This window comes from Cupressus sempervirens, chromosome 11, assembly GCF_028749045.1.
Source record: "Cupressus sempervirens isolate cs-2001-9-10 chromosome 11, ASM2874904v1, whole genome shotgun sequence".
NCBI classification, from domain to species: Eukaryota; Viridiplantae; Streptophyta; class Pinopsida; order Cupressales; family Cupressaceae; genus Cupressus; species Cupressus sempervirens.
Window position 1 is genome coordinate 285,573,362 of NC_143128.1, and position 23,565 is coordinate 285,596,926.

At 36.7% G+C, this 23,565-nt stretch overlaps 1 protein-coding gene across 2 annotated transcripts in view; it reads left to right on the forward strand.

Annotated features, from left to right (window-relative positions):
- LOC149529222 (putative NAD kinase 3) overlaps positions 1-23,565 on the forward strand; it is a 204,836-nt gene that overhangs the window by 71,852 nt on the left and 109,419 nt on the right. For both annotated transcript variants that reach the window (XM_089811004.1, XM_089811005.1), the window contains exons 5-6: positions 18,494-18,607; positions 18,969-19,063. In XM_089811004.1, the coding sequence (XP_089667130.1) occupies positions 18,494-18,607; positions 18,969-19,063 (209 nt within the window). The remainder of the gene's footprint in view (positions 1-18,493; positions 18,608-18,968; positions 19,064-23,565) is intronic.

Below are 23,565 nucleotides of genomic sequence, written 5' to 3' on the forward strand. Positions count from 1 at the left end.
AGTTTTTAACATCTTGTCATCTAGCCTTCTAGATAAGAAGGCGGACAAATGTGCTTTATATATTCTGGTTACAGTGTGTACCATCTTGGCCTTAATTTTATTGCATTATAAACTTTCAGTGAAGGAATGCTAGTTATGGGGGCACAATAACCTATTTCTCATTCTTTCTGCCATCTGTTACTCTTGTTGTACTTATGTTCATATTGCTTGTGTTCTTTTTTCGTTATTATGCATTGTCCATTTTGTTCTGTTCATCAACTTTTATACAACCACCTGCAAACTAGGTTACCTCTTTGCTTTTCCCCGCTACCATTTTCCCCCCAATTTGGGCTATCACAACTGCTCTTGGGAGAAATATATTTGGCCAGTGTGCAGTGTTTTAACTTTTATCTTATGAAACAAAGAAAGTAACAAGTTTCTGATAATGTACTCATTCTACCACCAAATATTGTGTTTTTGTATTTGCACTCATGATATTGTAACTACCCGCCGATGAATGTTGTGCAATATTAATGGAAAAAATTAATTAAAAATCACTTCTTAATACCATGTTTAAGATAAAGTAGATTTTAGACATTATGTTATATTTTAAAGTATGGGAGTAAATTGTGGAACTTGGAGCACCAAATCCATCTAGAATATAATATAATATAATAGAATAATTTAATGTCCATGAGGCCAAAGACAGCTTATGGGACAGCTGATCCTGCCATTTTAGTTTTATGCAGTAATGATCTTATATTATTTATGTTGACGATGAATCATTTTGCTATGTGCGTCACACTTCAAAATAAAGTACTTGTTGGACTACACCGCACCTGCCTGTTTAAAAGATACATATTCTCTCTTTTTGTTCTTCTCATGGTCTCTTCCATCTATTTGTTTCTCATTGAAGATGACATGAGTTCTAGATTGGGCTATGGGCATCTTTGATCTCCAAGTGATATTTTAGGGTTAACTAGGGTGTGTTAGTTTAAAATGAAAACTTTATCGTGTTTCTTAATTGAAATATATATTTTTAAATTTTTCTCTTATAGGTCTGCCAAACATATTGCTTGATGCAAATGTTGCGGCATGCTCCCCATTGCTCGTACTCCTAAATCTCCAAGATAAGCCATTTGTTTGCTTGTTTTAAGCTGGCCTTTGATAGGCCTGACAAATACAACAGAACATTTTCAAATGTACAATTTACAATTTATTCAGTTTGTAGACAGCATGCAGGAACAGGGAGAAAAACCAAAATTGAGGTGATTGATTCATCTAAAATTTCTTCTTGTCAAACTTCAAGTTTTAAGAAAAAAAAAAGTTTAATCAGTTCATATTTTTGTTAATGATTTTTTTTACCAAATTTTAGACTGAATAAAGAGGATAGCGAAAAGGTTATAAGGCTGTGTAAAAGATGACATGGGGGCCAGAGTCAGGGTTAGGCAGTTGAAGAAGTGGAATATTCACATCACAAGTGGAATATTGTCATTCTTTTTATTTATTTTTCTTTGTTTTGTTTCATTTGCTTCTTGGGAAAGAGTTAACGATTCAGAAACATACAAAACATTTATGCAAACAAAACTTATATTGAATTCAGTTGCAATTTAAATAAATTAGTGTTTTTTAGGATGGGGGATGGCTTTTTGGTCCTCAATGCTCATTGTAGAGGGAAGTGTATTATGGTAATAGATAGTTTCTATTTCTATATAATGGTTATCTATTGTAATCTATTGTAAATATTAGAATCTTTCTAATATTTAGTTAGCTTATAGTTAGTTATTAGTTATTTTTTAGCTATAATAGAATGTTTATATTCTTGACAATCGTTCCCTAAGGAAGCATTGTGTATTCTTTTGTATATATTGATCTATTGATCTCTATTAATATCAAACAAGTATTTTACCAATTATTTCCCGTAATATGGTATAATAGTAAATTCTTCCAAAAAAATCAATTTGTTGAAAAATTTCGAATAAAATTTTTCTTGGTCTTTTGAAAAACATTTTTTTTCTTTTTTTTTGTGCATCATTTTTTCTTGGGCTGTGATTTATTTAAAAACCTGAATAGGGTTTGTAATCTGGTACATGCATTCTTCTACAGGCTGCCCGCAGGACCAAATTCTCCATTTTCTTGGCTATTTTCTGCAAATCCATATCGTGACCACATATTCGGCAAAGTCGTGCCTGGATTAAGCCACGATTTGACAAAGATTTCTCTTTTTGTAGAGAAAATCCTGGTCATTTATGGGGTATTTTGACCCATTTTTTTTGCGATGTTTAGTGCCATCTATGGTTTCTAAAACCCTCTATGTTAGATCCATGCCTAGATTTTCCTTTTCAAACTGCAAAATCTGCAATTTGGAAGCTTTCTTAGAGCCAAGTAGGCTTTCTTTTGAAACCCTAAATTTCTGAACTAGAACCAATTTTTTTTTTTTTACAGATTCTTGGTGGTTTTTCTGAGAGCTCAATTGGGTTGTCCGTTTTTTGGGTGCCTTGATTTTTCGTGCCTCAACTTTCAAGCTAGCGGATACTAAATCCGACAACATATTCTTTTTGGGTTTTTCAATCTCTCTTTTGGGCACCTCTTCATTTTTTCTGGGTCTTCTGACATTTTGCCTCGACGTACATGCCTTCACAGATTTTCACATTTTCACTGAAAAATGCACCATGGCACCATTGACAAATATTATGCTCGAGGGAAATAAAACATTCAATGGTTGGAATTATGGCACGTAAAGGCATCAGATGCTTACAATCTTTGAATATTGGAATACTAATCAAATTGTTCTGGGTGTTGCACAACGTTCGATTGTAGTTGGTACTGATCAGGATACATATGATCAGAATAATCAGGAAGTAGTGATGTTTCTCAAATTATTATTAGTTGATGATCAACTCCCTCAATTTCCATCCAACAATATAGCTATTGAGATATGGGAGCATCTCAAGAAACTTCTTGAGACTTTAGACAAAAGAAAGGCCTTCTTGCTCAAGAGTACTTTGTTTTCAATTGTCATGGATAAGTGGAAATTGCTGTAATATCCTTAGTTCGAAGATAAAATTTAATAGTAAATAATAAGAATAAATTAATGAATAATATAATGCTAAATATAAATTATTATATTATTAATATAATAATATAATGATAAATATAAATTATTATATTACTAATATAATAATATAGAAATGAAGAAAATAATATAGTAACAAAATTATATAATAAATGTTAAAATAAATATGTTCATAAATAATAATAAATGAATAAAGATTTATGTTAAATAAAATATAATCAATATAACATAAATATTATAATATTTAATTCAATTTAACCCATTAGCAATTACCAAATTATGAATAGAAAGGTGTGACTAAAAGACATATCCCAATCAATTGATATTTAATGAGTGAAATAAAAAAGAAAAAGATAAGGGAAATCTGAAAACTAAGTAAAAGGTAGACCTGTAGAATTATCATTACGCAGATATCAGATACAGTTATGGAAACCTCTTAGAAGTTTGCAATCAATTGGAAGACATCGGGAGGAGTAGATAAGGAAAATTACAAGCGTTTAATATGGAGGAGTGAAGACGGGAAGTGGGCACATTAATGAGTTAGCAAGAAACACAACCAGACAGGAGATTGGAACCAAGTTACAAATAAAGTCGGGAGAAAATGACACATCAAGGAAGGAAAAGCCATCCATAGAAGACTTCATATAAAAAACATATTAAACTCTATTTCCTATTATCGAAGAGTTGGCAATCAGAAAAGGACAAACATCAGAGTAATAAGCAACAGAATAAGATTACACCCAAGAATGAAAAACAAGCAATATAGGAGCAAGTGCAAACGATAAAGCATAAATCCTATAAGGCAAGGACAGTGGGACAACAGGCAAACACATACAGTCAGCGACAAGGAAGACGATGTCAAATGAGGAATACTGTCAATCTGAATGCACATTGTTTTTGATATCATAATTGTAAAAGATCAGATTATATTAAGTGGTGATCATAGCGCTTTCTACAATATGGATACAAGTGCTTAAATTAAAATATTATTGTCAGAGAAATTGGGGATAAGATATCATTTGAAATTATTTTTCTTATTCTACATACTACATCAATTACTCAACTGGTGTCTCTAAGTATCAGTCTCACATCCGTTTGCCCAGCTTGTAGTTTTTGGGATCAAACTGGGACTTGAAAATGTCAGACATTACTTTTATTTCATATGAGAGTGATCGTATGCACCACAAGCAAATGGATAACAATAGAAATGTAAGAGCGGGGGCAAGATTAGTAGAGAAAATATAGTGATGGTGGACATCAGACACAGCATACATAAGAATGGAATTCAAGATACCTTTTGATAGAATATCCTTACTAGAACATATCAGATCCTATTGATGTCAGAGAGAGGTGATTCTATTTAAACATATCCATTTGGGGAGATTACTGAAAGTCCTCACATTCAGATCAGTATAACACATAAACCATATTATATCCAACTATGTCTCGATACTATTCTGCATACCTGTTTGAAAGTAAACTAGAAAAGTTCTAAACTGAAAAATAAATTGATCAAGGCAATCCTGTCAACATCACTCCCATTATCATCGACATGGTCCATAGAGCTCAAAATAGGGAATTGCATTAGAAGTATCATCTAAATGAAATCTTTGCACTTAATCATCAAGTTCATAAATTCAAAGATAATGATGTTATGATGCGGAGGACATCGATGAGATTTAATGAAATAAGAGTGAAGAGAAATATATGAAATAGATAAGAGAGGGAGCAAATTAGAAAGGGAGCAGTAGCTGGTAAATGTGGATTGAGGACACAAATCTGATCAGCAATTGGTAGAATAGTAGAAGATCATTTTTACTGAAATTGCAGAGACCACAACTTATGAACATCAATATTGGAAATACAAGAGTAACTCGTGCCATTCCTAACATATTTACATTATTCATATATCAGCGTATTCAGATACCTCTTACATGCAAATATATACTGTCAATACATCCCACTACACATATCAGACTTGATATTGTGGAATCAGTCTCAGACCTTATAGGACCGGACATGGGACATTACAATTGCTCAGGATCACCTAAATAGGATTCAAGAAATCCGTGATCAGTTGCTTGCCATTGGATCCAAGATGGAGGAAGAGGACATTGTGGTAATAACCCTCAATAGTTCACCCAAGTCCTACAAGCATTTTATCGAGACCCTCAACATCACTTCTATTGGTGTTGATATGAAGTTCACAAATCTTTGCACACTTCTGCTTTAACAAGATTGGTGGAAACAATAGTTCGGTAGCAGTTCCAACCCCACCTCCACAGAGCAAGCCTTTGCTGCTAAATCTTTTTAGAAGGATAAGGGCAAGTCTCATTCACAACAGTCTTCTTAGCAAAAGTCCTCTGCTCCAACATCAAAAGGCTCCAAGAAAAAGAACATTTAGTGCAACTACTGCCACACATATGGTCATATGAAGGTTGAATGTTGGAAACGCTTAGCTACCCAATCTAAGCAATTTGGTTTGCAACCAAAAGCAAATAGTGCAGAGCACACTGAGCAGACACAATCTGTCTTTTACACCTTCATGGCTAAATGACTTGTAGATCATGTGAAGTTGTTTGTTTGGTACATTGATTCAACTGCTTCTCATCTTTTCATCCATTGTAGAGACTGGTTCACTGACTACCAACCTTTTTCAGATCCAGTTATTTTTGGTGGAGGAGAAGAGTACATTATTGTCGGCAGAGGCTTCATTCAGATTTAGTTTTTCGGAGGAATCTCATTTTCCTCAATATATACTACGTTCCAGGGATTGGACTAAATATGCTCCCAGTCAGTTAGCTGTTGTGACACTCTCCACGGTTGGATGCCACCTCTAGTTCACATTAGTGCACCTTCATAGATAGGGAGACTCAGTTTGTTCTTGCAGTTGGTCTTGAGGATCATTGTCTTTTCAGAATTGCTAATTTTGGTGATTCTTGGGAATTAGTTATTGCTAAAGTTGTAGGGGCCCTATTGTTGCTTATTCTAGCTTTTCTGCTGCCCTACTATTCTAAGCAATGGGGGATGTGGGGAAGGGGTGATGCAAGCGTATCAATTGCTTCCATCAAGTATATAATTGGTCTAGTTGTTATATCTGTTGAGAAAGCTGCCGACGGACAACTATAGTTCATTGAGGTGCTTGGTGGTCTTCTGTCAGTACACTTTGGCATCAATGATAGGGCACTTAAATGTGCATTATCTCTTTCAGCTTGCTCAGGATGAGCTTGTCCTTGGACTGTCAGAGACTCAAACCTAGTAGCTTGGAGTTTGTGATGCATGTTAGGGCTAGGAAGCAACATCACACCTTTCAAAAGTGACAATTCATGGTGCACATCTCACATACTTCAGCTTGTTTATGCCAATATCTACAGCCCTATGGCCACTCCTATTCTTGGGTCTAGGTATTTTCTAGTTGTTTGTTGATGGTTTCAGTAGAAAAGTGTGGGTCTATTTTCTTAAAAGGAAATCATAAGCATTTATAGTATTTTAGGAGTTTAAACATCTAGTTGAAAAGAGTTGGAAAATCTATTATTCCTCTTAGGTTAGACAATGTGGGGAATTTTGTTCTAATGAATTCTCACCCCACACACCACAACAAAATAGTGTAGTTAAACATTGAAACATAACAATCACTGAGATGGCACGATCCATGCTCGACCACAAACATGTTTTGAAGAAGTTTTGGGTTGAAGCAGTTAACAGTGCAGTTTACCTTTTGAATTGGTCACCCATAGTGGCGGTCAAAGGTAAGACTTTGGAAGAGGTTTGGTCCTGAGAAGGTTCTTGGCTCTCTTGCCTATGTTTTGGATCCTTGATGCATTAGACACAAATCTGGATTCATGCTTGCTAGATACAATAGTCTTCACAAAGCCTACTGCTTGATCAACATTGAGACATCTCGTCTCCTGTACAGTTTGTTGTGAGGTTTTCACACATCGCCCCAAATCTTGGGGACCCCCTTTTTCTTTTAATCACCTCGGCAAATTTTTGGATTGCCCAAAATTTTTTGAGTTTTGAAACTTTCACGCCTTGGCACCTTCAGGACAAATTTGGGAGGCTTAGCTTATTTTTACCCAGTTTCAACTTGATTTTCTAGAGCTATCAATTTTATCCTTAGGCCGAATAATTTTCTAAGTTAATTTCAACTTGGCAGGATAAAGTTGTGAATTTTGTACTTAGAGGTTTTCTTTTGAAAATTTGGTTTTAACTTTGTAAATTTGGATAATTCTCAAAAGAGAAATTTTAATTAGACTTAAGTTTTTGGAAAATCTCAAATTTTTCTTTGGTGAAATTTTTTAAATTTTGTTGAGGAAAAGTGCAAAAAAATCGATTTTTGGTTCTAAATGCAATTTTAATTTTTTAATTTTTTAGCTTGGCAAAATTGATTTGGTAGAAAATTGCAAAAAATTGGCTTTAATTGGATTAATTGCCTTGAAAACTTTTAAGTTTTTAATGAATTTAGTAATTTAATATTGAAAAAATGGCTTTTGGTTAGCCAAAATCTAAATTTAATGACGTATTAATTACTAAACCCTCATTAAATGGAAATATTTAACACCCTCAAGGCCATTTAATTTCGTTTTGCAATTGGAGCTAATTGGTAAATTTAAAAGTGCAATTTTCTTTTGGCAAAATTAATTTTTTGAGCTAAGTATTTAATTATGGGCCTTAACTTGAATTTAATTTTTGATTTTTGTCTTCTCCTAGACCAGGTCGGCCAGCTTTGAGGAGAAGAAAATTGGCTATAAAGGGAGTCTCCTCCCCATTTCATTTTCACAAATCACTTTTCTTCCTCTCCATGTGGGCGAATTTTGTGGAGGAGCAGATTTTTTTCCAGACTTGGGCGAATTTTGTGGGGGCGAATTTAGTGGAAGGCAGGTTTTTGCATGCTTGGGCAATTTTTGCTTGCATTTCTCCATTTTCAGAGCTTGGCAATTTTTCTTGTGGGCAGATTCTTGCATATTTTGGTGGTTTTCTCCTCCATTTGTGGGCTGCGATTTGTGCCCCAGGTAGCATTTTGGGCAGATTTCAGACTTCATGCTTGGGCGAATTTGTGACAAAGGCAAAATTTTTCATTCTTGGCATTTTATTGAGACAGATCTGATTCTGATTTTTGGGCAATTCATGGTGAAGGTTTGATTTTTTTTTCCTCTTTTGGACTGCATTTTTTATACCAGATTTTGGCAATTTTGTTGGGAGAAGAGATACATATGAAAGTTTGATTTTTGCATAGAAGGCAAGTGTTGGATAGTTTTAGGAGTGTAAATTTCTAATTTGCAAATGGATTTGAACTTCTTGAAAGTCATATCCTAGGTTCCGAAAAGTCGTTGTAAGTTTATCGGTTAAGGTGAATTTTCATCATCTAGAGTTGCAAGGAGTGCTTAAGCTGACATCCATCTTTCGTTCTAGTCTAAGAATTGCTCCACTTGGTTCTTCTTGCCTTTTGGTCCACCACTCTACCATCCCGTAATAGGGCGACGAGCATAGAGGATGATAGTGCAAGTAAGAATCCCAAGTGCGCGAACACTAAGAAAGACAAAGAGGATATGACGCCCAAAACTTCCTTCTCGAAAATGAAGAGAATAACTGACACCAATATCTGTACAGTGGACATGATACGGATGAGGGACAGACTGAAGGAAGAACAATCCCCCTTGGCAAAAAGGATTTACAAGAGTGGAATTGTACAGGCAGCAGCCTTTCCTCCCACATTGCCTTGTCCAGAATTGATTATGGAATCTGCATCCATATTTGATCTAAACAGTAATTCCATCATTTTTGATGAAGGGAAGAGAGTGTTGGCCAGCATCGGCGAACAAGCAATTGAAGAAACATTTAACATTCCCTAGTACAAGGGCATGACAATTGTAATGATGGATCAAGCAACTAAATCATTTCAAGATAACCAAGAGGCCTATTACACGCATCTAAAGCAGAATTGGATACGCGAGGGAAGAAAAGGAGTTAACAGATCATCGAGGCTTACAATGGCAGATTTCAAACTAGAATATGGTGATCTCGTTGTTCTGCTCAGTCGGATCATGGACCTAGCTCAAGGGACAAGATTTGAAAACTGGATGTACTTCTTCATTGATGAGATTGAGAAAGGGAAAAGAAGGTTTGATTGGGCCAAGATCATAAGCGATAACTTAGAATTGCAACTTAGAACCGTGCAAAACCAAAGGCAATTCTACATGAGCTCCTATCTGTTCTACCTAATTGCTAGATTATACAAAAGTTCGGGACTTAAGGCCTTAGGAGAAGTTGGTAGCAGACCGGGGCAATATTTGGTACATGAATGCTATCTGCAGCTCCATTTACACAATAACAAAGATTACAAGATATTTTGCGATGCCTTCGCCATGAAGATAGTAAGGGTATTACAAGGGACACCGGCTAAGAGACTTTCATCAGAAGTAGAGACAAGAATTAAGAAGTTTGGGAGTTGGTTCATCCAATTTCGTAGTTGACATACATTAGAGTGGCAGGAAGTACGGTTTGTCCCAAGAGGCTTCCAAGGTACCCACCCGACAAGGTAGTTTTGTTAGAATTGGCTAGACAACTTGAGCACTATGATAGAATATTGAGAGACGAAGAAAAAAAAGGCATTTCATTCTCAATCATAATTGGCAATGATAGTTGCCCAAATCGGGCCTCCTTTGAAGCCGCAAAAAAGGAATTGGATTGGTATCATCTAGGATGGTATAGAGCAAGGCAAGGGTTTGACCCTAATGGTCTTATCAAGGCATCTCATGGAAACAAATTCAAGCATGTTCCCACCATGGAAGACTTTTGGGCCAACGCCAAAGATGACCTTCATGTGAGAAAGCTAGCTTTCTCAAGGTTGATGGTGAACATGATGAGGGCTATTAGGTGGAGAGGCCTCGATATTCCGGATCAACTGGAGGATGATGGAAATGTGTTGAGAGAAGACTATGATACAGTAGAAGGAACATAATTGAATCCAGTGGACTGGGATGACCATCAGGATCCTTCCTTGGAAGCAGTTACAAGGGTAGTGGATTTACATACCGAGTCATGGTATAATAAAGGACTAAGGAAGCTACAAAGACAAAGGATTCCCCTTACCCATGACATGATGAAGCCAAAAGAAAGACAAACAGAATCAGTTGGGCATAGGAATGAAGGAAATGGCCGGAACAGGAAATAATTAGAAATGGCAAGAAGAAAGTTTTGAAGGTAGAGAAGGGCAAAGAACATCCAGAGCCTCCAGCCAAGAGACAACATGTAGCGCCATCAAGAGAGAGTATAGTTGAGGCTAGAGGCCAAGAGGTCAATTCGAATGATAAAAGGGCCGCGGTGGAGGTGAGCTCTGATTTGGAATCAAGTGGCTATAGTGAAAGCACCGAATACTCCCCTCTCTCGGAGAACCAGCAAGGAAATGATATGGAAGAAACTAGTAGAGAAGAAGATGGACCAATCGACATCGTGGCAATAAGCCAGGAACTCGAGGCCGTTGGTGATGCTTTGTTAGTCGAACCAAATCCAGATTTGGGGAGATGCACTGCACCACTATGGTTAAGACAAATGCTAATGCCAAGAGGCGAGGTAGTAGCAGTCCATACAGCTGAGGACATCCAAGGGTTAATGGAAAATGGTGATAGCGAGAACCAAAAACAAATGGCAACAACGGTGGCAAGGGTAATCACGGGCAACAATGATGATCACCGAAAGGTTCAGATTGCTATTCCAATAGTCAACAAGGCAGTGAATGAGATTGTGGCCCAAGAATATGAAATAATGGAACATAACTTGTGAAGGAATACAGATGATATGGAGTGTGAGGAGGTCCAGGAAGGTATAACATCGATTAGAGAGAGGTTAAGGAAGGCAAATGAAAGGATAATAAAGTTGGAGGCCGAGAACAAATATTGGAGAGATAGCCAGCCCATCCAGCAGCTGCACCAGGTAGCCCTTCCTCAAGACAGCGGGAGCAATTCAGGAGAGATATCAGCTCAGCTACACGAAGTCAGGGATAGGATCCATGATACAATCCAAGATGGGCGAAATTTCTTGCCTTCCTTCGTCTCGACATTCCAGTCATTAGTAACCGTTAGAGACAAGTTCGGATTATTCGAAGAAGAGTGGAAAGGTTTCTTTCCCATCAGAGATTTGGCTATTCCTAGGCTACAGGCGTTCATTGGGCTACCAGAGGCACATTTGCAAAGGGCCAGGTTGGTTGATGAGAGAGGATTGAGTATAGTTGAATCTTGGTTTGTTGCATTGACTACTAGATTTAGAACACTTGAAGAGATACATAACGAGATTGCATGACACAGTCCAAGCGTCGACACTTCTATTTCAACCATGATGAGCGACGTTGGGGTGGCACTTGATTTTGAGGATATTAGAGAAGAGGATGTCAATGAAACAGATTTCGGATCGAGATTGGATAAGTTGGGAGAGGTTGCTATCAAGAAGAAGCATTTGGGCACCCTTTCCTCTCTCAATGCTTTTATTGGATTTGAGAAAGAATATGAGAAGGATCACGAAAGGATACTACAAGCAGCAAGTGGCATGGCAAAGTCAGCAGAACTCAGGGCAAAGCACACACCCTATCTTGTTACGGGAGAAGTTAATGAAAGGCTAGCTAAGTTCATTGCCTTAGCTAAGAAAATGAAAGAAAAGGGAAGATTTATATTAGAAGATCATTTGATGTAAGCCCAAGTGGCAATTTCCCTTTCTTCTAGAATAGGACAAGTGTCTATTTTTGATTGGCCACCATTTTGGTGCCTTCTCATTGGTTGCCACTTTTTGCACTTTTTTCATTGGTCCATTGATGAGGTGGCAACTTCTCATTGGCTGATGGGGTAGGGTTTTAAGGATCCAATTTGGATCGTTGATCTTGTTTTAATCTCCACCGTCCGTTGTATTTCTGGCCCCTATAAAAGGCCATTTGCTCTCATTTGTAAAGTGGTTTGAGAAATTGTTGCAAAAATAATACCAAAATTGCTCTCTTTTTCATTGTTGCGATTGGCATGTTGATCAAGAACATTGGGTGTTATTGCATGTTTTCTACTTCCACTTAGATTTCTTTTCAAGTTATTAAAGTTGGTTTCATTTCAAGTAGTTTAAGTGAAGTTAAAGTAGATAGATAGTTGTATGGTAGCATTGGTAAATGTTTGATAGGGATCAATACTAGGCCACTAGCATCCTAGCAGCTGGTTGGGAAGCTTTGTGTGGTAAACTAGTTTATTTTTCCTTTGAATCATTGCACTTGTGGAAGTGAGGCCGCTGGTCAGCTCTCATTAGGTTCAATCCCCGTCTATTTGCTAACCTTCCATTCATAGGAGTAGGAGTAGAATAGTGAGTAGCTGGGTAGTCGAAGTTTAGAGAAGGGAATTAGAGGAGTAGGTCAAGTAGTTAAACACATCCATTCACCTTCCACGACCATCGCTTTCCTATCAACATCATCATCGGCAAACACACCCTCCATCATCACGACCATCAACATTATCTGCTTCCACACATTTCACAAACTGAGCCACCATCACCTTCATCCCATCAAAGTCCAAGTCATCCTCAACAATTTACGTAAGGCCGCCTACGTGATTATTAGCGAATCACATCGATAAAACTGAGCGAGTATCCAATGGTGTAAGGAACATTGGAGCTATTGCTTATGTCTTCATGAGTAATAACTTTTCAAGAGAGGAATTGTATGTTTGATACTCCGTATCAAATGTTCGATTGCTAATATGTTATGTAAGTGATACAAAACTCGCATCAACACAGTCATCACTTTAGCTAAAAACGCTTAGCTACCCATTCTAAGCAATTTGGTTTGCAATCAAAAGCGAACAGTGCAGAGCACACTGAGTAAACACAATCTATCTTTTACACCTTCATGGCTAAATGACGTGCAAATAATGTGAAGTCGTTTGTCTGGTACATTGATTCAGCTGCCTCTCGTCATTTCATTCATTGTAGAGACTGGTTCATTGACTACCAACATGAATGGTCATCACTGCTCACTGTCTTTGATGAGTAGTGATTACCATTCATGTCTATCTCTCCTATTCTTGATCCAACAAATCAACTTATGAAGGCTCATGATTTGGAAGTTCGGCTTCCATTAGGTCCACTTGATGGGAGGGCTCCAACAACTCCACTTATACCAGTGATTCCTATACAGATACCTCCAGCTTCTTTTGCAGAATCGCTCAGATTTGTAGATGCTTCACCTAATTTTGATCCAGATTCTTCTGATGAGGAACTTGATCATAAAGAACTTCCTGATCCTATTGTTGGTCCTTCTCCTCTTTGGCCTAAGTGGTGGATAAGACACTAGTTGATCTTTGAGATGATGAGCTCATTGATGGAAGAACTGCTTGTTAAAAGAGAAAACCTACAGAGATAGTTAATTTTGCTCTCACGACCAACATTCATAGTGTGTTTGAGCCTCAAACATATTTCGAGGCTAAAGGAATTCTAGAATGAGAACATGTCATGAAATCCGAACATCAAACCCTGTTGAAGAATCACACCTGGGTCCTTTCTAATCTTACATCAGGGAAGAAACCCATTGGGATGCAAATGGGTCCACAAAATAAAATACAAATTTGATGGTACTTTGGATAAGTTTAAAGCTCGTTTAGGGCGAAGGGATTTTCTTAGTGTCAAGGCATTGATTACGAGGAGACCTTTGCTTCTACAACAAAGATGAGCACTATTAGATTAGTCCTAGCCATGGCAACACAATTTGGCTGGAAGGTTGATCAGATGGACGTCAAGAGTGCTTTTCAAAATGGTGACCTCCAAGAAGAGGTTTACATGACTCAACCCCTTGGTTTCAAGTTTCCTGGTAAATAACACTAGGTTCTTAGACTAGTGAAAGCTCTCTATGGTTTGAAGCAAGCCCCTAGGGCATGATACATGAAAATTGATAAGTACCTCAGTGATCAAGGCTTCTAGAGGAGTCCTTTAGACTCAAATTTGTACAACAATACTGCTAATAGTGACATCATCCTTTTGGTCATTTATTTGGATGATTTGATCATCACTGGCAATTTCATCTTGGATTTAGGGAATCAAATAGACTTTATGCCAATATATTGATATGACTGATCTTGGGCTCATGTATTACTGCCTAGGTGTTGAGGTTTGACAACAATCTTTTGGTATATTCATTTCTATGTCCAAATATGCCAAGGCTTTATTAGACAAGTTTCGTATGCAGGATTGCAAGCCTGCATCTATACCCATGTAGAAAGGTTTGAAGTTATCAACCAAATTTGATTCCACTTCAATTGATGATACTACATATAGGCGACTAGTAAGCAACCTCATTTACCTCTCTGTTACTAGACTTGATATTGACTTCACAGTCAGCTACATCTCACGCTTTATGACAGCTTCCAAGGTTGATCATTGGATGGTAGCAAAGTGTGTGTTTCATTATGTGAAGGGCACTATAATTATGGACTTATTTACTCTTGGAGTTCTAATCCTAAACTCAGTGGGTTTATAGATTCAAATTGGGTAGGTTTTGTTGACGATAAAATGTAAACTTCTAGATATGCGTTTAGTTTGGGATCCGGTGCCGTCACATGGACCAGTAAGAAGCATCAGGCAGTTTCTCTCTCCTCTACAAAGGCTGAGTACAAAGGGACATTTAAGGCAAGTTTTGAAGCTGTTTGACTTCGTCAGATGCTTGGGGATATGCATATGTCACCAATAGGACCGGCCACTTTGTTTGTTGATAACGGAGGTGTTATCAAGTTACCATGGAATCCAATCTTCCATGAATGAACCAAGCGTGTGGATGTTCATTGTCACTACATATGGCAGCTGGTTGAAGACACAACAATAGACTTGATGTTCTTATAGCGGATCAGATTGCAAACATTCTCACCAAGCCTCTTGGTCCAGATAAGTGTGTCAAATTCAGAGGACAACTTGGTGTAGCAGATAGATTAACCATTAAGGGAGGGTATTACGATAATAGATAGTTTCTATTTCTATTTAATGGTTATCTATTGTAAATAATTATAAATATTAGAATCTTTTTAATATTTAGTTAGTTGTTAGTTATCTGTTTGCTAGAATAGAATGTTTCTTTTCTTGATGATCGTTTCCTAAGGAAACATCATTTATTCTTTTGTATATATTGATCTATGGATCTCTGTTAATATCAAGCAAGCATTTTACCAATTGCTTCCCATAATAAAATGCCCTTGAGTTGCAGGGCTAACCTAGGGATGGCCACCTCTATAGGTTGTACTTGAAGGACGGACTAGGTAATTCCATCTCACTCTCCTCAAGATGTCTCTCATCCAGATTCTGCCCAAATACCCTAGGTATATGCCCCCACAAAATACTGTGAATTTCCAAATTTGGATCAAGTTACAAGTACTTGACAAAGAAGGAAACTTATATTGGACCTTTAAAGCCCTTCTTTCTACTCTTCCTAGTGTGTGATTCTGAGTTTCTATGACAATGGTTTGCATATGATCAATGTTGCTGCAAGATAATGAATATTTTTGACAATTTCTTCTCACTCCGTGTTGAACTTTTCTGTTTTCCTTAACATAATTACCACATTTAGATTGACTGCATTTGAGACATTTTTGGGTGGTGTGTGACAGTGACAATCTTTGGAAGGATTTTGATAAGTATTTATGCTTGTCCCAAGTATTCAATTTGTTTTCTGGACGGTGCTTTATTGAACGATAACTTATGTGGCCAAGCCTAGTCTAAGGATCACTACTTAATTAGTTCAATTTCCTTTAAACAAGAATCAGTTTCTTTTAACTGGTACTCTCCCATTGACCTATTTTTGGTCTTGTAAACAACAATAGAATTTCTTTCTTTCAAAGTTTTTGTAATAACCTTGTTCGGTTATGCTTCTAGCAATACCACTTATTCAGACATTTGACATTTCAACAAACAGTTGGCAAACAAACTGTTAACACTATAAATAATGTTATAAATCTTAGTAACCATAACAAAAGTTGCACAACTACTCAACTTTAAATTGATTCTGGCCTTACGTATCAGCAACTTTAAGAAATTTAAAATGCCAATATGAGAAAACAGACTGTAACTGGAAATCAAAACCACATTGCACTTTATTTATTATTATCAGAATTACATATTATTAAATGGAACCTGGATTGCATTATATATTTGACAGGCTGTCTCACTAAATTTGCCCTCCTGCTGTCAACGTTAGCTCCTCTATGTCAACTCCCAGCCGTAGGCAATGATTGCTTCCTCACCATGAATCGCACTACACCAAAATCACAGCTTGTTATCGGCCACGTGTACAAGTATTGAGTGCAGATGCGTGAGCCCTTGAATTTGCTGCTGTACGTGCCATTACGCAGGTGTTAAAGTAAGACGCCTGTTGTTCCCTAGTGCAATGCCGGCTTCAACACACAATGCCCAAAGCTTCGAAATGCTGCTAGTGAAGATGCAGCCTCAGAAATTAATGGCTTCCTCCATCATTCAGATTTCGTAGATCACAAGGAAAATCTGATCACCACAATTGTAGATGCCCACAACTAGTCTCTCCCCAGTCACAGGATTACAATAGGAGACCAAGCATATTGCTATACAGCAGCAACAATTTGCCACAATACTCAGAGATGAATCCCAGAATTATAACGCCAATCTCCTAGACACAGATAATGATAGTTACGAGATTTGACCAGTGAATCCACTATACCTCAACAGAGACTTCAAAGATCAGAAACTCAGAGACCCTTATACTTCAGCAAGGGCTCGCAATTCGGACTTCAAGAAAAAGCTACAAAGGCAACAAAAGCACTTATATTTTCAAGCGTGCTTTTCCCAATGAAATGAGCTTGTATTTATAACCTCCAGATTCCCTTTTGTTGCCAAAATGTAACTTCACTCAAGAAGCTATTATTTCTCCATGTGACCAAATGCACTTTCCAAAAATAGAAAGGGTCCATCTTGATCAACACCAACCTACCACAAATAGTAAGTACAAAAAAATAAGCCCAAACAAACTCTGATTTGAGCCAAACGAAGACCAACTTGTAGCTTACTGAGATGTGGAGAAGATAAGACCCTCCCAAGCCAAGCCACTGCCGTAGAAGACCCCCTATCCACAATAATTAGCCTATGCGAATCACAATAATAGGCTAATCCCTGAAACTCTGATGCTGACAAAATTGGGGATATTATAGTTTCTTTTATGGGGGATGGCTTTTATAAATATATAGCCATTCCCCTGCTGTCCCCACAAATTTAGATTTTGTCATCCCCAAAATCCTGTCTCCTGCCTATAAATGATATATACAGCAGGGGAACACCTATTATAACTCTGTCTCCTGCTGCATATATATACATATAAATGATATATACAGCAGGGGAACACCTATTAGATATAGACATAATGCCAATTGTCAAATCATAAATGTGGATTTAAAAGCCTTTTGAGTTGAAAAATTTGATGAACTCTGACATGTGATGGATTCCAAATTGTTCTTGTGAATATGGACCTTAAATTGATGATCAAGGTTGGAATTAGGCTTCAAAAAGATACAAGTCCTATGTCAGTAACGAAGTCTTAAAAGGATGGCTTATATAAATGTAGCCATTTCTCTGATTTCCTCATGATTTTGAATTTTGTCATCCCCAAAACTCTGTCTCGTGCCCCACACACACCCTATTATAGATAAAGAAATATTGCCAATTGTCAAATCATAAATGTGGAATTAAAATCCTTTTGAGTTGACAAATTATTTGATGACCTCTGACATGTGATGGATTCCAAATTGTTCTTGTGAATATGGACCTTAAATTGATGATTGGAATTGGGGTTGGGATAGATAAAGTCCTATGTCAGTATTGAAGTCTTAAAAGGTTAACCTTTAAGTTTACATTTACAATGTTGAAAATGTTTTGCAATTGAAGTTGGAGAAAGTGCCCGGCCATTGGCCATGCCATGCCTTGAAATCTATCATGCAGTGCAATAAGTTATTTTGTTCTCATCTCCCTTCTGAAGTTGATATGTGCACCCATTTTGTAAAGTGGAAAAGTTTGCAATCTAATGTGCAATTGTCAATTATGGTTTTCCAGATTCCTGACAATGACCAGCTGAAACAAATGGATAATAGTTCAAGCATTGTAGCTGCTAACCTTGGATTTTAATTTTTTTAGCCATTGGTAGGAATAAGGTTTGCTTTATAATTGATGGCATTTTACAATGGCAGGTGGGACATTTTTCAGACAAGGATCTGTGTTTTATTAATTTTGTAGGCATAAAAGTTCTAAGTACTGAAAGGTCCTAACATATTCCTGGAAGATGTTTTGTTCTTTTGTTTATTTGCTATAGAAATTGGGCATTGCTCTGGCTCTTGAAACACAGAGGAAATCATTGCACAAAAGTAGTGATTGTCTTTGAATCTATTTTTTGATAGAAAATGCTTTTCATCTCTGCAGTCCTTGTTCACACTTGCATGGGGATGTAATCCTGAGAAGAATACACGGCATAAGCATGACGTTGTCTCTTTTGAGAGTGGTAATATTACAACTGCTGTCCGTAGCAGTAAGCAGGTACAAAAACATCCTATTTCGGTATCAAATGGCTAAGCCATTATACATAGATGCATCATGCAGATACTAACTCACAGATACAAACACTAGCACACATTTTTGTGTTTTAAGAATAGATACACATATATAACACATGTACACATACATTATATCTCACTTCTTGTTATGTATATAAATACAAAATAGTCCTTGATTCCTATGATTATATTTTGACTGTTTGGCATGTCTCTTACATGTTACATCTTCGATATGAGACAAATTCATAAAGCAAATCTGACTTTTATTCTATTCATTAAATGTAGGTAGTATGCTTTTTTCTGATAGTGTATTACCAAATTCCATTGTTGGTTGATGTGTTTAGATAACTTTGGAGTGGGTTTCACCTCCACAATCTGTGATAATACTGACAAAGCCTGACTCCACTTCTGTACGAGAATCATGCAAAGAGATGGTCAGGTAGGTGCCATAACTATCATCTGATTTCATAATTTTTTTTAAAGCAATGAAATTAATAATTATTTAATTTCAGTTGTGTACTTCATTATTGACTACTTGTATTGAAATTTCTCAGGCACTTCATTTGGTTTTGAACTCCTAGATAAGTGAAACATACTTAGAAACATAGTGGTTTTGCTTCTAAAAACCAAGAAACAAGAGGTTTTCAAAAACATAAATCTATTTGATTGGAAAAAAATAGGAGGAAAAAAGAAGTTGAAATTGGATTTTAGTTGCATCCATTGGGTTGAAAAATTGTTAAATTAGTTTAATGTTTGAGCTTTGTCCTACAGAAAATTTTGCTTTTTTAATTTAGAATAGCTTCTATACTTTCTTTCAAACTATGGTAGCTCCAAAAAGTACTTGTTTTATTTGAGTAGCTGTGAAAAATGAAAGAATTGACCTTTCCCAATATGACCCACCTTTCTTTCCTTCCTTAGTGTGGCACAGCATGCTTTTCATTTAATCTTGTCTACTCCTTACTAATGGATATAAAACACCGTTACAAAAATACATAATACTTAATGAATACCAAACTATTTGATACTAAATTGAGGAATGAAAGTAGCCTTGAATAGGAATTAAAAAAACTTTATTCTTAAAGGATAATAGCGACAACTAATTAAGAAAAGTTTAAAAACTTAACTAAAAGAATAAAAAATAGTCCTAAAGTCTTTCCTAGAGAAGAATTGACCATTATATACTAAATATAATAATAATGCTATAATATCGACCTTAATGGTCAGTTTACTAATTATACCCAAGCTTATTGTGAAATTTGACAAATTTGTGAGGACTCAATGATTTGCTAAGAATGTCTATAGCTTGATCCTCAGAATCGCAATACTGCAGCATTGTCAATCCATCTACAAGTTACTCGAGGAATGAAGCTCCACATGTTTGGTATGCTTGTGAAAGACTGGATTATTAGAATATTATTATTTTATTACTTTAATGGCAATTATGTATGATGTGCAATTATTTGTAGATAAGACTGTCTTTATGATCTTCTTCAGTATCTTATTAGAAACTCTCTATTTTGTATATTTGTAAATTTTTTATAATGATCTCTTCAATCATTTGTTAATACATCAAATATTTTACCAATTACATTGTGCAATCTCGTATCACAGCATAGTCTTTTTATTAAAATTTTTTAGAATTTCATTCTGAATTTTTTGCTCATAATTTTTTTCTGAAATTTATCTTGGGATCTTGCTTTCTTCTCCAAACCTGACCAGGATTTTTTCGTGATCATTGCTTCTGAAAATTGCAGGTCTGCAACTTGAGAAGCTTTTTTGGAAGTATTTTTTGCTTGCATGAAATTTTGCATCATTTCTCCCCCCCTGCTGATCACTATCTTGGCGTCATTTTTGTTGCTATTGTCTGCAAATTTTTCCTGCACGTCATTTCTGGTCTTCTGCAGCTCCAAATGCAGCTTCGATTTTTGGTCATTCTTGCTATAGACGACCTTGTTTTTTCTTTTTGTCTGCATTTATGTTTGGGCTGACAGGATTGTTGATCTGTTTTTTTCTCAAAATGACCAGTGGTCAGCAGTTTGATAAAAACAAACTCGCGTTGTCAGTTTTTGCTTCTGCAAAGATTATCTACCATTGTTTTGGAGTTTTTCCAAAACGGCCAGGGTTTTGTTTGAAACTCTCTTTTTTCGTGCTGGTTTGAAAAACTAATTGTAGATTCTTGGTGGGTTTTGTGAGAGCTCAATTGGGTTGGTCTTTGAATTTTCTGGGTGCCTCGTTGTTTGTGCCAACGGATTTGAATTTTAATTAATGATTTTTTCTAGGTTTTTTAAAGGATTTCTGGGTTCTCTTTAGATTTTTTTGGGTCAGCCAGAAATTTTTCTTGAAATCCACACTGACCGTACGCCATTATTTTGGTTAAGTCTGTAGCTGCATGTCTCTGTTTTTTGCATTGGGATTCATGATATTGAATCTGTGCTTTGCCTCTTCTATTGTATTTCATTTTATATGCATTGGGAAATGTGCAAGATGGTATCATTGACCGACTTAATTTCGGAGAGCAATCATAGATTTGACAACAAAATCTATAACACCCGGAAGCAGTGCATGTTGACAATCTTCGAATATCGTCGACTTGAGATGATTGTGTTGGGCACAAAAACTCGTCCTACCAGTATACAAGAAGATATAGACAAGTTTGATGATCAGAATCGAGAAGCTGTCATGCTTCTCAAGCTCTTTGACATAGATGATCAGTTGCCTCAAATTCTTTTTGGCAAGTCAGTAACAAACATCTGGCAACATCTCAAGGAGTTGCATGAGACGTTTGACAAACGCTGAGCATTCTTTCGGAAGAACCAATTGTTCTCCATCATGATGGATGAATGCATGTTCTTACAAGAACATCTCACAGAGATTAAGGACATTCGGGATTAGCTTGCAGCTATTGGTCAGAAAATGGAGAAAGAAGATATAGTTGTCATCACCTTTGAGAGTCTACCAAAATCTTATGAGCACTTTATAGAGACTCTCAAGATTACTTCTACTAATGTTGATCCGGAATCTTCAGAATTATGTACCAAAACTCTGTAGCAAGATCATTAGATACAATAGTTTGGTAGTGGTGCTACCTTGTCCTCCTGCTACCTTGTCCTCCTTAGAGCATGCCTTTTCAACCAAATCCTCACAAAGGTAAAGGCAAATCTCAATAGTTTCAACCATCTCATCAAAAGGGCTCAAATTAGTCACATGATGCTTCAAAGAAGAAAGTCTAGTGTAATTACTATCACAAATATGGCTATTTGCTCAGGTATTGTTGTAATCGGTTGGCTTCTAAGAGCTGAAGCAAGGAGGGTCTTAGCCTGCAACCAATGTTGCTAAGCACAGAGAGTAGAAAGAGTCTGCCTTTTATGCCTTCATGCTTGGGATATCGATTCAAGCGCTTCTCAACATTTCACTCACATGCATGATTGGTTTAGATATTTTTCTCCCTTTACTGATTTAGTTATATTTGGAGAAGGTGAAGAGTATACTGTTATTGGCAAGGGTAACGTACAAATACAATCTGGTGGGAGGAATCTAATCTTCCTAATTGTATACCATGTTCTTGGCATGGAAGTTAACCTACTCTTAATGAGTAAGATCATGCAACATTTTCTTTAGCTTGATGTGATATTCAATTCACAAGTGCTTGATTGTTGATTGTGCAACACACACTACTGTTGTTGTTCGTATTGAGGATCATGGTTGATACAGACTTGTGGATATTGGTGATTCTCTTGAGTATGCTTTTGTAAAAAAATAGCTTCCATCATCAGTTCCTGACATCGACGATATGGTCACATGGACATTCACTACCTTCCTTAGCTTGTTTGGGATGATTTAGTACTTGGACTACTTGAAATTCAACTCAAAGTCAGCGAGTTTGTGAAGCTTTTCAGGCTGGAAAGTAGCACAAGACACTGCTCAAGGATGGTGACTCATGGTGAGCATCTAAGTGATTACAGCTGGTCCTTGTTGATGTATGTGGTCCAACGAATACTCCTTTTGTTATTGGGTGCAGGTATTTCTTACTTCTTGTTGATGATTTTAGTAGACAAATGTGGCTGTATAATGTACTTTCTTAAGTACAAATTAGAGGTGTTTATTGTATTTCAAATATTTAAGACCTTGGTAGAAAAAGAGTCTGGTTCTATTATATCTCTTAGGTCTAATAATGGGGTGAGAGTTTTGTTCTACTGCTTTCTCCATTTTCTGTGATACACTAAGGCATAAAATGTCAGTTAACCACACCATAAATCCCTCAACAAAATGATGTGGAGTTTCCAAACTGCACCATTATACAAATGACTAAGTTATGATGGAATGCATAAATATTCCAAAAGAAGTCTTCATTGAGGTCTATCTCCTTAATAGGCCTCCCACACATGTTGTTAAGGGAAAGACTATTGAGGAAGCCTTGATTGGTCGCAAACCTAAGATCAGTCATCTGAAAGTTTTGGCTCTTTAGCATATGTTTGGATTCCAAATGCTCAACGCTCCAAGTTGGATTCCAAGAGTCAAAAGCTTATGTTTACAAGTTACAACAACAACTGTAAGGCTTATTGGTTGATTGATGCAGACGTTGGTCTTCTTATCTTCAATCACAATGTTATCTTTGATGAAGAACGAGGATCATTTCTCTCTTCCTCGCTTGCGTAGAATTTTGAAGATCAACCTTTGAAGGCCTCTAATTTTGGTGTCCATTTTTTGTTAGGTCCATCTGATGGGAGGGATGATGCAAAATCTGAACTTGATGATGCACTACTTGACTTTCTTTCAGATGATGCTAATCTTCCACTTGTTCTAGATCTTGTTCGACCTCAAGTTATTTCAGCTCTAGTTATTCCTCCTAATATTGGTACATCTACTCTTTGACCTAAATGGTGGGCTAAGACTACCAATGATCTTCATCTTGATGAGGGGTAGATCTTCTAGAAATAAGGG